Consider the following 20,191-nt stretch of genomic DNA (forward strand, 5'->3'; position numbering starts at 1 on the left):
CATTCAAGTGTCCTGATATTTGGGGATAATGGCTACAAGTTACAGGCGTTCATGCTCATTTAGATCAAGACTGGTAAAACACAAAATTGGCTTATTATTTCAGCACCATTTGTGAAAAAGATCAGAGAGGATGATTAAAATGATAGATTAGAGAAATACATTTTGTGAGCAAAATGTTTAAACTGTATGGGAGCAACATTTCCCCATTGAGAATGTTGACAGTGTAATCCCTAGTCCGAGATATGTTATCAGATTGCCAACACTCATTCACCTGATGATCCATCTCTGACTCATTTTAACTGCCTGGCATGAGGTGTAGGCTGGGCCTCGCTCTTTGTGAAGAGGAACTTTAGGAGAGAGTGCTGATGAGCTTTTTGCTCTGGATTGTTGATGTGTACAGTCACTGGGGGGAGGTCGGTGAAATAAATTTGGTTGGAATGTGACAGCTGCATCAGCTCACACCATATTCAACTGGTAGATGGGATGGTCAGATGGCGAAAGGAATCAGGGGCAAGGCTGCTTGCCCTCTTTGTATAGATTAGATCCCTTTACTGGGGGTGAGGGGCAAAGATTCAAAACAGCAGTTCCTCATAAGAATGAGAATATCTCCTAATGGAAGAGTGGTGTTAGCTTAGAAATGACTGTTAGCAATATTAATGTTCAATTGTTTAATTTGTTTATGTGCTTCCATCATCACATGGTACAGGAACATAATGCAAATACACAGATGCATGGAACTAACTCTACTCATTTAATGGGTAAGTGGATTAGGTGTTTAATTTAACAGCAGCTCGTGTAATTTAGTAAATTGTTTGACTGCTGCTGGCAGTGGAGAGCTTGGCATTTTATATCAGAGTACAGTTGATAATGGGTGTACCTAACATCTGTGATTGATAACATTCTCTCTGTGTAAAGTTCCCTATAGTTTGGAATCATTTTTCTGATATTTCGACATCTCAAAGCACAGCATTTTTTGACTGTGACTCAGCCTAACCTTGATACAAAATCCTCCAAGCATGCAGAAAACCAAGTTAGCTGAATAAAGGATTTGGACAGTGGGAGGAGAAACAGCAGTGGGTCCCAGGAGATAGTCTTACAGCTGATCCTTCAGTGGAGAACTGTCTATAATCTTTTCTACCCTTACAATTATTTTCTTTTTTAAACTGACTGAATTATGCCAATTTTATTTTTGACTACTAATACCCCACTTCTAAAGTGTTATTGAATTATTATTTACTGTAACCAATTGTTTCAAATTGAGATGGAGATTTGCATTGAGCTGCATATGAAGAACTGTAAGAAAGATGTTGGTATTCAGTTCTTTGACCCGAGTAACTAGGATAGACTTTAGGAAAAGTAAAATGCTGCAGGAGATCTGAAATGAGCAGAAAAGTGCTGGACATGCTCAGCTGGTCTGTCGGTGTCTCTGGGGAGAGAATTAGAGCAAACAGGGTGCATTTTACTGTACTCGGCAGTTGTGATTTTGACAGGGATGGAGTATATAAGGTAAGGCTGGTGGGTAACCCTTATTCCCTAGTGTTATGTACTGTAAAACAATGCATTGCTAGGTGGTTAGTCACATAACTTGCTGTGACATCACCAGAGGCATTCATGGGGTTGTATCTTCCATTTTAGACTGTGATGAAGCAACACCTAACTCAATAAACTCTGACTTGTTGGTTAAGTAATCCCTGGTGTGACTATCAATTATTTTGCTCTTTGTTGTAGAAGAGACTAAAATCCTGAAACATAACACCTATTGATGCCGTTCATTGCCTCAACTAAAGGGTAATTAAAGTCCTACTTCTGCCTTTGCTGTAATAATATGGTTGGCATTGGAAGGCAGATGAAATTGGGCAGGCTCATCTCTGATGAAATGTAGGAATGAAGGGGATCTCCTTTGGGGAGTGTTTTGTGCGCACTGGGGACACTCTCCATCACTCCCCCAAGAAGGGACCACCTCCTGTATGTCTCACCCCCTGTCCTCCTACCACACCATCCCCTCACCATGCCTGATCCCATCCCATGCAAAAGTCCTGGACTTAGCTGAGTCTGGAATCCATGCTGTTGTGGGCCTGAGTTCTGGTGCTGCTGTGATTGCAAGAGCAGTCAATCAGATTGGTTGAGTATTTTTGAGGACAGGATTTCCAGATTTCCTTCCATTGGAAAGTGGAAGTCTCAGGTTGAGATTATCAAGCCCACCCCAGCATATCACCATTGTGGGCAGCCTTTTTGTAGGTCAGCCAACTTGCCATCGATTTTCCTAACGGGAGTTGATGAACAATCCTCTCGATGACCTTTCATCAGAATTGAAACCAGTGGGGCAATCTTCCTGGAGGGGGCCCCCTAATTGATCCCCTCTGTGTTCACCATCATATTTGAGAACACCAGGCAGGCTCATGATGTTGCAAGCCCAATAAGAGAGCCTTGGCAACCGCACCAGGAGAGGTGGCACTGCTATTATGACATAATTTTACAGAAGCTTGGTTTTGGCCAGATTGCATGAAGTTTTTATTCAACTTAGAAATAACATAATCTACACATGGTGTAGAGTAAAATTATATCATATATGTCACAAATAAATCTAATATTAAATATCATAATTTGGATAAACAGTTTATCTGTTTGTATCACTTTGCACTAACAGTTGATTTTACATTGATTGACATCTTTTAAAATGATGAACAAAGAATTATCATATGTGAAGCAGGGGTTTTCTCTCAGGTGTTAAGTCATTGCCTGTCATTTGAAGGTGTGGAGTTCCTCAATCTGCACTAATTTGAGTATAATCGGGGTGGGGGGGAGTGGCCACAGATAGCTAACTCTTGCCCTTGGCTTCAGATCCCACTGTCTCACTCCCTGCAACTTCCACTGGAAAACATCCACCCCTCCCAGTTACTTACCTTTTTCCTGAGTCCTAGGACTGCAGGTGAATGCTGTTCCAACAACACTGTCTCTGTGGCACTGTAAGACACAAAAGCTGCTGACTCCTGATGTGTCAACAGTACTTGATGAGTAGGACTTCCAAACAAAACTGTGCTGACAAAACCGGACATTGATCATGCCTGTGGGGTCACTTGGCTCCACAGCGTTGGCATGATCACCCAGCTCTACTGGTTAGTAATTGTATTCCTTCCCTTGGCATGCAGTGACATTGTTTCTCTGCTGCTTTACTAGCTGGACAACAGGGATTGCTTTGTAACATGGTTGCTTTGGCTCCTTAAGATACATCTGTGCTGTAAACAGATTTCAGATTGCCTGACTATTTGAATGGCCTTTTCAAGAGTCAAACACCTAAGAGTGCATAGCCCACCACTCCAACACTAATTCTGTCCCTGATAAATTCTAATTTCAGGTCACCATAGTCATAGTCAGTTTTGTGCAGCTCGTTAATGAAGGAGTCAACAAGTTCTCCTGACTGTTGGACCCTTTTGTTAAACTTTGCTCTTTCAAGGATCTTGTTACTGCTCAGATTAAAATATGTATCAAATCATCTTAAAACTTTGACAGATTTTCCTGAGACTTCATTGATTCCTTGTGTGGCTATTATGCCATCCACTATTAGGCCTACAAAATAAAGCAATGTTCAGCATATGTCTTTTTGTCTAGACCTGAAGCAATCACAAATCTAAGGAATCTCTTTCTTCAACATCCAAATGTTTTTATCTGGCTTTGGATGAGTCAAAAGTGTTTTGGTAAGATAGATTTCTGATCCATGGTCATTTAAAATTAAAACGAAAAGAGTGTACAGTTTTAAATGCGGCAAGAAAATCCAAGATGACACTGCAGTAAGCTTCCCCTCAATGAAGTTTCCCGCACTTGTTGGTTTTCGCAGACTCCCACAGTAAAAGCAGTCATGATTGTTAAGCCTCTCAATTGAAGTCCCATAACAAAATATGATGCAAGTCCAGCTCTTTCACAAACTCACTTTATTCTCTTTTACAACTCCACATACACACACCCAACATGCAGTGCCACCTGTAACCCCTTTATATAGCCCAGTGAGTACTGTTAAACAATTAACATACAAATTGGGTTTGAAGTGGGAGGTTGCAGTTAACCATGATTTCTGTATTTTAAATGTTAGCAACCACTCCCTGGATCATCCTTTCTGAATCTGCTCCGCTGAATCAAAATATTTTTGGATCCTGAAACCACTGGTTCCTAGCTTTTGCAGGGTCTTTTTATTGCTGATGATTTGTTATTTATTTATTATTGGGGCAGCACAGTAGCACAGTGGTTAGCATTGCTGCTTCACAGCTACAGGGACCAGGATTCAATTCCTAGCTTGGGTCACTGTTTGTGTGGAGTTTGCACATTCTCCTCATGTCTGCGTAGGTTTCCTTCGGGTACTCCGGTTTCCTCTCACTGTCCAAAGATGTGCGGGTTATGTTGATTGGCCATGCTAAAAATTGCCTCTTAGAGTTGTGAGGTGTTAAGGTTAGAGGGATTAGCAGGTGAATATGGAGCTAGGGCCTGTGTGTGATTGCGGTCAGTGCAGACTCGATGGGCTGAATAACCTCCTTCTGCACTGTAGGATTTTTATGATTCTATGACTTTTTAATGATTGGAGCGAGGTTTGTCACCACATGTTCAGGGGCTACTCATGATGTGTTTTGAAGTAACAATTCTAACTGCTGTTGAAGTGAAAGTTTTTAAAAACATGCTCTGGCCAACAATTTGCTTTTCAGCTCACCCCTGCTAGATCTTCTCTGTGTTCTCTGGGCATTGAAGTTAGACTTCCACTGGCTTTAGTGAAATCTTCTGCTGGAGTGTCGAGTTTTATTTCTGCCTTCTTCTTCTAATCCTGCTTTGGAGTTTCTGTTTAGGAATCACCTTCTGTCCTTTGCTTCTTATGCATTCTGTCAGGTCAGAATACTGCTACTTTAATCTTACAATTTTCACATTTCTGCTTTAGCTTCTGTGAGGTTCTGGGTTTTTCTGGTAGCTGCCACCACGTTGTAAGATGTTGTGTATAATCTGATAGGTCTCACAATGTCATTCTGAGTTTTATACAGTTTAATAGTAAGTGTTTATTGACTACTCATAATCATATATACAGTAAATATATACAGTCTAAGGACCAAGTTAGTTCCTGTCTTCATGCTTGCCTCTACACAGGTCTTTGTTCAATGTAAGACTGCCCTCTACACTTAAGTCATATATTCCTTTACATCACAGTGTGGGCAATACTCTCCCGAGACCCACACTGATTCTTTCTATGCCAGTCACTTGCGCCACATTATCAGGCTGAGGTAATGCCCTGGGGCAACCATGGCTGGCTCCCGACTTTGAACCCACCACCCTTCAGATATGGAACTTAAGCCTCCTGAAACCTGTGCTCCCCTTCAAAATTTTTCATCTCCCTTCCAAAAAAATCTGAACAAGCTTTTTTAAACAATTTAATTTGCTTCATTGTGAAGGAGCACGGGAATCCCTATCTCGTCCTGTCCCTGCCAAGTTAACATTCCTGGTGATGGGAATGGCATCCTAAAAGTGAGTGCTGGCCAATGTCAGTGTTTTCAGCACACTACTCCTATCCCCTGTCTCTGTTCCTGGCCATTAGAGGGCCAAAACATTTATCCTCAAGGCCAGAAATTTACAGCTCCCAGAGAGAGAGAGTTGCAGATGGAGGAAGGGGGGTGTAAAATCATGTGTCATGTTAGTGATGGCATCCCCACTGCCTACTCTCCCTCACCCACTCCTGCTGCAATTTTACCAGTTGTGGGGGAGGTACCAAACATCCTCCTCATCAAATTATTTGTCAAGACACACATGTACACAAAGAAATTCAAACCAATGATTGAGTTAATTCTGCTTTGTGTGCAAAATTTTGAATAAGAAGTTATTTGAAGGACATCTTCCTTTCTTACAAATAAATTGCCAATGCAAACTGCCCTATTTAATAAAATAATGTTTAACTATTCACACTGGACAAAGTCCACATGTCGGTGATCCCTTTGTCCCTCATTAAATCACTTAAAAATGAACTCAGTGTTGAAAGCACTTTAGCATTTGATCTGATTTCACTTTAGATTTTCATGTTTGACTATTTATTTACTCAGGCACCTCAGAAGCATATTGCTATCTTGCTAATATTCATTGCATAGCATTTTCCCAAGTTTGTAAATCAAAGAAATATGAATGTACTGTATGTTTCTGCAGTTGTGAATATTTCTGCTTTTTTAAATTGTTTTAATGGATCAAATTAAAGAACTGAATGTATGTAATTTTGCTGCTAATAGCTTTGCCCAATAAGAATTACCAGCATAAAAGAAAGGTAACCAATTAAGAAGCATCTGTTCACAGTTCACAAGTCTGTAAGAAATCAATTAACAGAAAAGACTGATGAACATTTATGTAACCCTGCTGGGGAGCCCTTAAATCTTGTGCATGATGATTTTGACAGATTTAGAAAATGCTAATTTATCGACATGTCTCTTTGGTGCTGAAAAAAGAAGTGGTGCGTCTAAAAATGGTCATATTCTTGCTGCGTAAGATTATGTTCCACAATTATATTCTATTTTACAATCTCAGATCTCTCAACAGAGTCAATGTGGCATATGTCATGACTGTTAATTGTGAGATTATGCATGTTTAAGAGGTCCTTTGAAAGCAAAGAAACAAGAACAAGGGAGAATCTTGAGAGAATAAGGCTGAGGTGGCTGCATGCTCTGCCAACAATGGTGAATGAGTGGATGATAGATTGCACAGGCTGACAGAGTTTGAGAACTGAGGGGTCATACTGAGACAAGGCTGGAGAGACAGTGCGGCATCGGACAGTTCTGATGCATCACAGCATAAAACCGCACCAACCTCCTTAGAAGACAAACATGGGACACAGTGAACAGAGTGCCCTTCATCGTCCAGTACTTCCCCTGAGCGGAGAAGCTACGACATTTTCTCCGGAGCCTCCAACATGTCATTGACGAAGATGAACATCTCACTAGGGCCATCTCCACACCCCTACTACTTGCCTTCAAACAATAGATCATGTTTGCTGTACGCAGCAAACTACCCAGCCTTCAGGAGAACAGTGACCATGAGACCACACAACCCTGCCACAGCAACCTCTGCAAGACATGCTGGATCATTGACATGGATGCCATCATCTCACGTGACAACACCATCCACCAGGTACACAGCACATACACTTGCGACGCAACCAATGTTGTCTACCTGATACGCTGCAGGAAAGGATGTCCCATGGCATGGTACATTGGTGAAACTATGCAAACACTATTACAATGGATGAATGAACACCACTCAACAATCACCAGGTAGGAGTGTTCCCTTACTGTCGGGGAACACTTCAGCAGTCAAGGGCATTCAACCTCTGATTTTTGGGTAAGCATTCTCCAAGGCAGCCTTCAAGAAACATGACAACGCAAAATCGCCAAGCAGAAACTGATAGCCAAGTTCCTCAAACATGAGGGTCTCAACTGGGATCTTGGGTTCATGTCACTTTATCTGTAACCCCCATGACTTGCTTTGACTTGCAAAATCTCACTAACTGCCCTGGCTTGGGACAATTCACATCTCTTTAACCTGTGCTTAACCTTCTTTCCACTTGCATTGCCTAAACCTATAAAGACTTGATTACCTGTAAAGAGTCGCATTCCAACCATTATCTTGTAATTGAGTTTGTGTCTATAAATGCTCTGTTTGTGAAACAAATCCTTCACTGCCTTGATGATGGAGCAGTGCTCCAAAAACTGGTGCTACCAAATAAATCTGTTGCACTTTAACCTAGTGTTGTGAGACTACTTACTGTGTCTACCCCAGTCCACCGCCGGTCCACATCGTTTCTATGTTAGGCAGACTCCTTTACAGAATAACACAATAGTTCCCAAAACTATTTTAAAGTAACATCCATCCTTATAGGTTCCCAAGGACAAACTGCTGTTATACTATAGCTCTTGATTCCATTCACTTTTCTGAATGTTGCTCAGGGTGAACCAGATGGTTTGCCTTCCCAGGGTTAAGTTCTAGTTGGATATTGAACTCAGTATCATAGACTCATAGAAACCCTATAGTGCAGAAAGAGGCCATCTGACCCATTGAGTCTGCACCAACCACAATCCCACCCGGACCCTACTCTCATATCCCTACACATTTACCCGCTAATCCCTCTAACCTATGCATCTCAGGACACTAAGGGGCAATTTTAGCATGGCCAATCAACCTAACCCGCACATCTTTGGACTGTGGGAGGAAATGCACGCAGACGTGAGGAGAATGTGCAAACTCCAAACAGACAATGACCCAAGCTGGGAATCAAACCCAGGTCTCTGGAGCTGTGAAGCAGCAATGCTAACCACTGTGCTACCGTATCCTATCCATAAATACTGGAAGAAGGTGTAAAGTCTGAATCTGCCATCCAGTCAAACTAGAAAAGTTTTGGGCTTCAGAGAGCAATCTTGTTTCTGAAGTTTCTTTGATTTCCACAGTAGGGTGGAAGAGAGTTTGAGAGGTCATGTTGTCTTTCTTTACTAACATGACAGCAGTTTTGCCTTGGGTAATGTTATTGGACTTTTAGAATTAAAAATCTGTAAGGAAGTACTGCCTCGAAGGTATTCACTTGCCGGTCTTTCAGGGGAATGTTTTGTGAGAACATTTTTAACTGTGTAACTGTAATCTTGTATGCTTAAGATTTCTTTTCTTCTTGTTAGTAAATCTTTTACTTTAATTGTTTTAAAATCCCCAAAGTATTAAAAGTATTATTCTTTCTGCTGAGAGAGATTGGGATGGTTTCAGAATACAATACCAAGTTTCCCTTTGGGATTTGGTCTGCTCAGCAATTAACATCAGCTGTGGTCACAACAGAGCCAAATAAGCACACTTCCTTTTTTTCTGACATTTGGTTGAAGGATTTTTTGACTTATCCATAACTTAATGTTGTCCACAAGTGATCTGGCCACATAATGATGATTATGGAGTTGGGAGTGGCAGCGGGATGGTAAAGCTGAGTTTGTTAGTAGGCATGTTCTTGTTCTCCTCAGGCTGGGCCAGGCAGTTTTCAACCGATGTGTTCTGTTTGATCATGAGTTTATTGAACTACAGAAGTGAGATGCTGGAACGAGAGAGAATACCCATTTGTATTGGAGAGATTAAGGAATAACGCACAATAGGTGTAGTCATTAGGGATATCATTTGTGACTGAGGGGGTGTGGGGTGAGGGTCAGTGTCATGGGCAGAGTAGAAGTTGAATTGGAATCATTTCAACAGGGAAGTGTGAGCTGAGTCAGCACAGAGCTGAGTGCTGATATTCAAGGATCTTAGGAGAGGGAGATGAAATATTTCACAATTGTAGGAGAAGCCAATGCAGTTGATATAAACTTCTTTTGTATACGATGGTTGAGGGGAAGAGGAATTGCATTCAATCAGAGGGGGAGTTTTTACGCAGTCCTCAAGAATAAGAGAAACAAGTTAGTTAAATTGGCTCTGATTGAAAGGAGGATTCCTTGTGTGATAACTCCCATGAGGTTCATGGAGAATCACTGATTAATCTCCACGTGGGGCTCATTGAGTATGTGGGATTTGAATCAACATCCCCAAAACATTAGCTGAGTTTCTGGATTAATAGTCCAGCAATAATGCCACTAAGCTATCACCTCCCCTGGGACCTAGAGGGTAAGGACCACAGGCAGAAAGATGGACTGATATGGAGTAACCTAATTTAGCCAATTCAAATGTGCTGGGATCATGAAAGTTGCTTTATTAATGATAAATTATGAGCAATTCCAATAGCTCAGGGAATTTGAATCAGTTGAAGAGGAGAATTTAATGCACAGTTTGCCACTGACAGCAGATACTCACTCTCTTGTTTTCATTGCTGTTTCTGAACAAGTGAAGACAAGTAGGCAACATTTTAATAGTTTAGAATTTGTATGAGGGATCTGGCTTTCACTGAAGTCCTAAAGGTGAAACACCACGTTTATGAAGCTGTAAGTATTTAAAATCTTATTTTTAGACTATCCAACATATTGTTTAATGATGCCAACCTGTCCTTTGACCTTTTTCTCATTTATAGCTAGTAAATACTGACAGAACTGACAGACTGTAACACTAAACCTTTCCACTTGGGGTTTTGGCAAATGCTATTCCCTTAATAATGTATATTAGAAAGAAAGTGTCATGGTTTAAGAATGTTCCCACAAAACGAAGGAAGTTCTTAATATCTTGAAAAAGCATGTAAGTCTCACATGTATCATGGGCAGAATTTATTCATTGTTTTGCAGAGTGGTGTAGTGGGTGGAATAACTGGAACAGAAGCGGCTGGCCCCAAGGATGGCTTCCTTCACCGTATTTTTAGGGGTGGGTTCACCAATCTTACGACGGCGAGTTGGGCTCTGAATGAACCTGCCCTACCAACCACTTGGCTTTTTAAAAGATCAGTGTGCCATTTTAGAAAGTGCACCCCGATTTTAAAAGAACTAAAAGAAGAACCCCGTCTCAATCCCAGAACATCCCCCGCCACCAGGGAACACCCAGCATGCAACACCCCCTCTGCCATGGAACACCATCCCCTGTACTGCCCAGGCACTATCACTTGGCACTCCCTAGGCACTACTCCAAAAAGGCAGTATCAGGGAGCAATGTCGAAGGAAATGCCAGGGACAAGTGCCCAGATAGCACCGGGGTACTGCTCAGAATGACCCTCTCCCCTCTAGGGGCTGTACTCACCTTTGCACCTCTGGTGGTTTTGGCTCACCAATTATCCCATGGGGATCTTGTTGTGATTCACATGGCAATGTTCTCATGCTGATGTGAATGAAAAATTTAACGTGGGTTGACTTTCAGGCACAAACGCCTTAATTATATTTAAATATATTCAAATGGGGATCCTGATTTTCAATGTCGGAGTACCCATTATTTCATTGGTGGGGTGGGGATGAGACAATGGCAATGGGCAATCCTGCTGGCTTAAATGCATTTTGGGACTCCTGTGGAATTATCTGCCCCTGCCATCAATCCTGTCCCTCAAAAAGGGTGCAGAAAATAACCCCCCATAATTGTTTTACCTACAATTCCAATAAGTAGGTAATAATAACAAATAAAGAACTTGAAAATTTACAGACACTTAACTCTCTCTGCTTGAAGTGCCTAGGGCTGACTCTGTAAGACCTATTGGCCTTCAAGGGCATGGATCCATTTTGCATGGTTATATTGGGCACCTGTATCCCAATGGATTCACCTTGGATGCTGTCACATATCACAGGGACCATGAACTGTGCTCGGTCTGACTTTGTCAGTACTGTATCCTCCACTCCACCACCTACCACACCACCACCCACCCACTCCCCCTCCCCCACCCCACACACAAGAAAAGGGGAAACATGTACAGGGAAATACTTCACAATTTACAACTAAATCCATCATTCGTGGAATGAGATGGAGTCATTAGAATGAAAAGTGGCTTATGTCAAGCATAAGTGTGGCATAAGGCTGAATGGCAGCTTTCTGTCCCATCAATTATGTGCATTTCTATGCGATTGTACTTTCTGGAGTCCAGATCATGAACCCAGCATAGGCCAATAATTTGGGCCCCATAAACAATCATTAGTTTTTATAATTTAATATAGGGTAAAATGTATACTGTAGTAGGTTAATTGCATCTTGTAAAAAATGGGAGTGGAACATAATTTGTTGTCCTAACTGAAAGATGAATAAACATTTATCTATTCTATAATGACGCCTAAATATGATTTCTGTTCAAAGTTACAGAGGGAAAGGAAGAGAGGACTTGCCCTTCTTGGTATTCAAAATCAGTGACATACTTTTGAAGTCTGGTCACTGTTGCAATGTTGAAAACGTGGCAGCAAATTTCCACATAGCAAATTTCCCCATACACCAATGTGATAACGGTGAGATAATCTGTTTCACTGATCTTGGCTGCGGGTTATAAGCACTGGAATAGCTTCTCTGTTGTTCAAATTAAACCAATGGAATTTTTTATCTTTGAAAGAGCAGGTGGTATGATATCTCAGCCAAGAGACAGCACCTACTGTAGTGCTGCATTCCTTCAGCGCTGCACTGGAATGTCAACCTAGATTTTTTATGCTGAAGACTCTGGAAAGGGACTTGACCCCAAAATCTTGTGATTTAGAGAGATTACTAAGCACTGAATTACAGCTTATAAGTACTCACCTACATTCACTTGGCTTGCTGGAAATAAAATTGACAATAAAATAAAAAGAGACGGAACTGTCTGTACCCAAGTGCGAATCATCTACCTGCAAAGAATGGGTCAGCACTTTCAAACTGAAGTTTGTGCATGTTTGTCTTTTTGTATAGAAAGCCATGGAAAGTGCTCATAATGTTACACAAGACTGGTAGCACAATGGCACAGTGGCTAGCACTGCTGCCTCACAGCATCAGGGGCCCAGGTTTGATTCCGGCCTTGGGTTACTGTCTTTGGAGTTTGCACATTCTTCCTGTGTCTACATTTGTTCCCTCTGGGTGCTCCGGTTTCCTCCCACAGTCCAATGATGTGCAGGTTAGGTTGATTGGCCATGCCCCTTAGAGTCCCAGGCTGTGTGGGTTGGGGGATTAATGGGTAAATATGTTAAATTACGAGGATAGGGCTGGGTAAGATGCTCTGTTGAAGAGTCAGTGCAGATTCCACGGGCTGAATTTCTTCATCCTGCATTGTAGATTCTATGATAAGAGCTGATTTTATGAGAGAGCTCTTTTTTGCAAATTTTGTTTCATCCATTGGAATGACAGAATTAATTTTGTAATTCTGTGCTTCCTCAGGCAAAAATATTAATAGGGAAAACAAACTTACCCTTTATGCCTCCGACATATATTATCAGATATTGAACTTTAATCACAGGACAGAAACTAAGACACAAATGTAACACTTCTACCTAAAACCAGCTCTATGTGAAAGGGAGTCAATTATACTGTGGATTTGAGATAAAAGTTTAATGATTGTTAATCTTTTATTGCTGGTTACGCATAGCAGTTATTCATACACCATTGAATCACAACTTAAATTAGGTTTATTGTTACGAGTATATTTCTATCCTACAGGTCTGCATGAAAATTAATCATTCAAATTTCCTTTGATTGTCTTTGAGAGAACCTCCAACAGTCATTAAGGAGGAACAATTACTGCGAAACACATCATAGTGCATGAGTAACAATAAAAACTGAAAAGTTCATTAAGACATCATCCGCCGCCTCACATTTATCCTTTAATTATAAAACAATGCTGAAGAAATATACAGCCAGAGATGTGCATGAACTCGTCTCAGTACAATAACTGCCACAGTGCTGACCCACTAGATAATGTTGTGCGCTCAGAGGGGGAAAATCCTGAACCTAAACTAGTTCGACATGTTTCTATGTGACAGTGATGCCTATCTAGTTATGTGTAAAATGCAAATAAAGTGAGGCTAATAATAATTAAAGAAAGAAGATGACAAAATAAAACCTGATATTAACGCTGAAGGATTGAAAGTACAACAGAAGACATGTGGTTGGATGGGGTGGCTGGAACCTCTGACACATTGAGATGAGAAAGTAAAAGAATGAAATGGACAGAGTTATACACAGGGAGAAGTGAAGCATGAGATGATGTTACTGATCTCAGTACAGATGTGCATTATGCAGATACAATCTGGAAGTGACAACTCTGACCCATTCAATGCAGTGGTAGAAACTTGTGATTGGAGATTTTCAAATAAAACTAAAACAGTTGTGACAACCCCAATGTCTGCAGCGGACACTTAAGCACTTAATCTTATCCCATACAGGAATCGATTTAGCTGCAAACCTTTTCCTTGGCAAAGTAACACACCACAGCTTAAAACATAGATAATGAGAAAACAAGCAACATCAAACGATTTACTGTAACATTTGTTCTCTTTTGGGATCTGACGCCAGGCAGATTTTACATTAAACTGATGAATAAAATGCAATAAACCTCTTCCTTACCTTTGCAACTGAACTCAGGTAATAGCAGATGTAAGCAGCACCAAATCCTAAAACAAGAGACAAACCTACCCCTGAACCTGACAGATTGATTTTGACCTGATTTTCTAAATACACTCTCAGATCTCTGGTGAATGTGTTCACATTCCATAACAGGTCAATCATTGCTGTGCTGCTGGTGAAAAATGAGGATGGGTTACCAGCACTCTGCACCAGAAGCAGAGAAGCTGTAATGCCAGGTTCTTGCGTCCTTCAGCCCAACCCTCATACACTAGCACAATCCTCTTCAGCTTCTATTTATAGGTTTCAAGCTTTACTCGTTTAAATGCCACCTACTGGAGAGATGGCATCACACTAACTACACTTCCCTTTCTCACTTTTCCCAACTGCACTTAAATGAAAGGCTTTATTTTATTCTCAAACAGCATTAGTCTTACTATTAAACAGTGATTGGGTCCTTGCTCATTGAAACAACAGATCATTTCTTTCAGAGTAATTTCTAAACTTTATCATACAATATACAGTGAAGGAGAGAAGTTCTAACTTTTGAATAAGGTATAGTCCTTGCACTTTACCCTATATAGCCAACTACTCAAGTCATGAGGAAATCTGCCTTTCAATTTTTCTCATATGTAGGTATATAAATAATGTTATAGTTTATAGACTGAAAACTCATCTTGAAGACTTTGTGGGGACAAGTGATCATATTACATGACCTACTGAATTTCCATTGCACTGTGCTGCCACAGGTACAGTCATCCTCAGTAGTGTTTAACCATTTTAGGAATATAAGAACAATGGGACAGGAGAAGGCTATTTAGTCCCTTGAGCCTATTCCGCCACTGAATGACATCATGGTTGATCTGTGGCCTACGACATATGCCCTTCATCCTATAACTATATCACCTAAGTTTGTGCCATCAGCAATTTTGGATATTATTGAAAAAAGGCATGTTGTCAAAGCATTTCATTTGCATTCATCAGAAAAAACACAATTGCAACTTATACCACAGGACAAAAATGTGCCGATTGCTTGTCAAGTTGGCTTTGATTGGCCAAGGCACTGCCATGGATAAAGCAAGAGGGCAGCAATAGGCTCCCCAAAATCCCAGTCAGTTCAAAAAAGTAAGAAGTCTTATACCAGGTTAAAGCCCAACAGGTTTATTTGGAATCATAAACTTTTGGAATGCTGCACTGAAAGGTGAGTGAGATGAAGGAGCAGCGCTCCAAAATCTCATGATTCCAAATAAACCTGTTGGTCTTTACCCTGGTGTTGTAAGACTCTTACTGTGTCCACCCCAGTCCAATGCCAGCATCTCCACGTCACAGTTCAAAATAAATGCAAAAGTGAACATATTCCTTCTGTTTGCAGTGAATATCTCCCTGAATGTATGTCACTTCTAGCAAGGGTAAGTGAGCCATGTTATGAGTTTGACTGATTAACTTAAATTGGTTGTTAGTGTAATTGTTCAGGATTACAATAGTGCTAGGAGCATAGGATTTAGCAGCAGGAGTAAGCTATGTGGTCTTTAAAGCCTCCTCCACCATTCAGTAAGATTATGAATGATCTGGTTGTGGTCTCAATCCCACTTTCCTATCTTCTCCCATAACCTGGCTAAGTCAGGGGTTCTATTCGTAGACACGCAGGGTAGAATAGGTGTAGGGTGATGCGGCGGCGTGGGCTTGTTGGGCCGAAGGGCCTGTTTCCCGTGCTGGGTTGTTCTTTGTTCTTTGTTTTAACCATTGATTTCCTTGTCCATCTCCCTAACTCTGCTTTGAATAAATTCTGTCTGAATAAAATCCAGTCCACTGCTTTCTGAGGAAGAGAATTCTGCTTACTAACGACCCTCTGAGTGAAAAAAAAATCTCCACTGTTTCAAAAGGGAAAATTTTTATTCTTAAACGGTGTCCCTTAGTTCTAGTTTCCCTTACGAGTGGAAAAATCCTTCTGGTATCTACCTTGTCAAATCCCCTCAGGATCTTGAATGTTTCAAGAAGATCACCTCTTATTCTTCTAAACTCCATAAAATAAGTACTTTAACCCATGAATGAGTGAACCTTCTTTGTACTGCCTCTAATGCAATTATATCCTTTTTCAAATAAGGAGACCAAAACTGTACAGTGTTCCAGATGTAGCCTCACTAATCCCCTGTAGGGAAATCTGTCTGCTTTTCCATTACATTCCCCTTGCAATAAACACTATTGTTCACTTTGCCTTCCTAATCACGTGCTGTATTTGCATGCTAGCTTTTTGTGACTCATGTCACAAAGGTAAAAGGGAGGCTGTGACATAGTGATATTTTTGCGGGACTTGTAATGCAGAGACCCAGGATAATCCTTTGGGGACCTGAGATTGAATCTGACCGTGGAAGATGGTGAAATTTGAATTCAAATTAAAAAAATCAGGAATTAAAAATCAAATGGTGACCATGAAACTATTACCAATTGATTAAAAACCCATCTGGTTCACTAATGTCCTCTAGGGAAGGAAATCTGTCATCCTTACCTGACCTGGCCTGCACATGACTCAAGATCCACAGCAGTATGGCTGATTTTTTAAATGCCTTCAGAGATGGGCAATAAATGCTGGCCCAGCCAGTGATGCCTGACTCCCATGTATGTAGAGATCCTCCAGTGTGATTTGAACAAGTTGAAAGAATGGCAAATGAATGGCAGATATCGAATAATTTGGACAAATGGGAGGTTATCCACTTTGGCAGCAAAAACAGGATAGCAGATTACTATCTGAATAGCCATAAATTAGGAGAGAGAAGTGTGCTAAAAGACCTGGGTGTTCTTGTGCACCAGTAACTCAAGGTAAGCATGCAGGTGAAGCAGGCAATAAAAAAGGCAAATAGTATGGTGGCCTTTATAGTGAGAGGATTCAAGTACAGGAGCAGAGATGTCTTGATATAATTATATGGGGCCTTGGCCCTGAATATTGTGTGCAGTTTTGGCCTCCTTATCTGAGGAAGGATGTTCTTGCTGTAAAGGGAATGCAGAGATGTTTACCAGAATAATTCCGGAGGTGGGGGGGGGGGGGGGGGGTGCGCGGGGCGGTCAGCAGATTCAGGGGTCACAGTCTGAGGATGCAGGGTGGACTGTTTAAGACAGAGATGAGGAGAACTTTCTTCACCCAGCTTGTAGGATTCACTACCACAGAAAGTAGTTGAAGCTAAAGCATTGAATGTTTTTAAAGAGCACAAGTTACAGCCCACCAATCTGCAAAAAATCCCTTTATCCCTGCTCTCTCTGTTAGCTAACCAATCTTTTATCGATACCAACATGTTACATTCTACACCATGTGTTCTTATGCAGTAATCTTTGATGTGGCACCTTATCAAATGTCTTTTGGAAATCCAAGTATAGTATATCACATCTAGTTTCCCTTTATCCACCTGGCTTGTTAACTTCTTCAAAAAACTTGAATAAATTAATAAAAAACAATTCCATTTTATAAAACTATGTTGATGCTGCTTGATCAAATTATGATTTTCCAAGTTTCCTGCAATTCCAAGTATTTTTAACAATGGATTCTAGCAATTTCCTGATGATCAATATTAGGCCAACTGACCTATAGTTTCCTGCTCTCTATCTTGCCCCTTTCTTGAATAAAGGTATTATTTTAGCTATTTCTCAATCCATTCATATCCTTCCAGAATTTAAGGGATTTTGGAAGATTATAACCAATGCATCTACTATCTTTGCAGCCACTTATTTTAAGATCCTAGTATGCAGGCCACCTTCAGATCTAATACTTTTTCCAACACTTTCCCTAGTGATGATTACTATTTTAAATTCATCCCTCCCATTGGCTTTTTGAGTTTCAGGTTAATGGGGAGTTTCTAAGTCTTGAAGACAAATACAAAATACCTATTCAACGCCTCCGCTATTTTCTTGTTTTCCATTATCAAGTCCCCAAGCTAACTCTCTAGAGGACTAACACCAACTTTAGTTACTCTCTTCCTATTTATTTACTTGTAGAAAGTCTTACTATTTGTTTTTGTATCGCTAGCTAGTACAACTTTCTCTGTCTTTTTTAGTCATTCTTTGCTGGTTTTAAAATCTGACCTATCTTCTGATCTACTATTTGTCTTTTCAGATTTGTACAGTGTTTCTTTCAATTTGATACAATCCTTAACTTTTTTATTCAACCACGGATGATGCATCCTTCTTAAAGAGTCTTTTCTTATGGGGTATACCTTTGCTGAGAGTTATTAAATATCTCCGCACTGGAAATCCACGTGATTCGTGGGCTTGGGATGATTTTCCAGGCCTGCTAGTGTCTCCTCCCCTCACTGGGAGTGGTTCGCACTAGCGAGGTTTACAACTGTTCTCAACTAACGGGAAACAGGTGACCTCATTCCCAATTTTGATTGTTGCATTACTTGTGGCCCCCCTGAGAGCTTGGGGGCATGGGGGTGCCAAGGGGGCAGGCTCAGAGGGAGGGGCATACTGGGGTTGAGGCCTAGTTAAGGGCGTTCAGTGGTGGTGGAGACCCACTGCCACTCTGCAAGCGAGATCAGTGGCAGAGGGAGGGAGGAGGGCAATCAGGGCTGGCTACAGGCTGGGAGGTGGTGCAGATCTGCAGGTCAGGGCTTGTTGGAGGGGTGCAGAGGATGAGGATATCAGAGCTGGCCAGTTGGGGTGAAGGGAGATCAGGGCTGGCTAGGGGGTGTGGTGCAGTAGGCCAGTGATCAGGGGAGGGCATTCAGGAAGGCCAGTGATCAGGGAGGTTCTAGGGACGTTGGAAGGCCAGTGATTGGGAGGCCGGTAATGGGAGTGGGGGTGGGGGGGAACCAGCGCATAAGCGCTAATCTACGCTCTGATTGGTGGATGCGCAGTGGCCCGCTCAACACTATGCTGCCAGCCTCTCTGGCAGGAATAGGCCCTACCCCCTGCTTTTTGGAGTGAATTCCGCTATTGCACCCTGTAATGCACAGAGTGTTGGAGATTCGCAAAAGTAAGTGTGCCCAAAAAACAGGTAGGAAATATTCCAGTTTCCTTGCCCATTGGGCATTTAGTTTTGCTTTGGGAGAATCTAGCCTTAATCTCCTACCTGATTATGTTTCTCTTCTTGCCTTGTTTCTTACAGGCCCCATCAAATGCCACCCAAGTTATCCTAACTTGGAATGGTATTCCTAAACTGCTAGGGAAATTATTTAATATTTTCTTCAAATGATATGCCAAACTCTTAAAATGTATAATTATAAATCATATCTGAATCATGCATACCAGTGGTATACCAAGATCAAAGAATGCATCAATAAGCTGTTGTTAGATGGCCAGCTTTGCACATGATACAAAATAAACACACAACTGGACAAAATGCAACATGACTGAATTAAACACACCACAGATTTATTTTCTATCAATGGAAAGAAAAAGCATGTGTTCTTTTGCTGCAAAAATTATAACATGAGGCAGGATGGACAGATTTAGGATTTACTTATTTGGCCCCAATGGAATGTGTAACCGACCAAAAAGACAATGGATGAATGAACACCACTCGACAATCACCAGGCAAGACTGTTCCCTTCCTGTTGGTGAACACTTCAGCGGTCATGGGCATTTGGTCTCTGATCTTCAAGTAAACATTCTCCAAGGCGGCCTTCACGACATATGGAAGTGCAGAGTCGCTGAGCAGAAACTCAGAGCCAAGTTCCGCACACATGAGGATGGCCTCAGCTGGGATCTTGGGTTCATGTCACACTATCTGTAACCCCCATGACTTGCCTGGGTTTGCTACATCCCACTTACTGTCCTGTCTGGAGACAATACACATCTCTTTAACCTATGCTTAGTGCTACCTCCACTCACATTGTCTGCCTCTTTAAGATTTGATTAGCTGACTAGCATTCTAATCAGTATTCTGTAAACTGTGTATGCCTTTATATGATCAGAACTCTGTTTGTGATCAGAACTCTCCACTCACCTGACGAAGGGGCAGAGCCCTGAAAGCTTGTGGAGCTTATTACCAAATAAACCTGTTGGACTTTAACCTGGTGTTGTGAGACTGCTTACTGTATCTACAACTGCACCATCCACTCATCAGCTTCTTCCACTTCTATGATTAAGGTACCTAGCTCCTCCATCTCCCCGTCTGCAAATTCCCCACCCATTTGTGAGATTGTGTGCTGTGTAGCAGGCAACAATGATACTGTGGCACATACTGTAGTGTTCCATCTGAGCAATCCAAGCAGCGGAACTTCACCTTCAGCAATCTGTGATGGTCGGTTCTATTATTGCC

General features: G+C 41.4%; 1 protein-coding gene across 2 annotated transcripts in view; it reads right to left on the reverse strand.

Annotated features, from left to right (window-relative positions):
- Positions 1-14,193, reverse strand: part of abhd3 (abhydrolase domain containing 3, phospholipase) — a 64,590-nt gene extending 50,397 nt beyond the window's left edge. For both annotated transcript variants that reach the window (XM_080194299.1, XM_080194298.1), the window contains exon 1: positions 13,945-14,193. In XM_080194299.1, the coding sequence (XP_080050425.1) occupies positions 13,945-14,106 (162 nt within the window). In that variant the 5' untranslated portion in view covers positions 14,107-14,193. The remainder of the gene's footprint in view (positions 1-13,944) is intronic.
- Positions 14,194-20,191: the final 5,998 nt, after the last annotated feature.

The sequence above is a fragment of the Carcharhinus amblyrhynchos genome, chromosome 8, assembly GCF_965287045.1.
Source record: "Carcharhinus amblyrhynchos chromosome 8, sCarAmb.v2.hapA, whole genome shotgun sequence".
NCBI classification, from domain to species: Eukaryota; Metazoa; Chordata; class Chondrichthyes; order Carcharhiniformes; family Carcharhinidae; genus Carcharhinus; species Carcharhinus amblyrhynchos.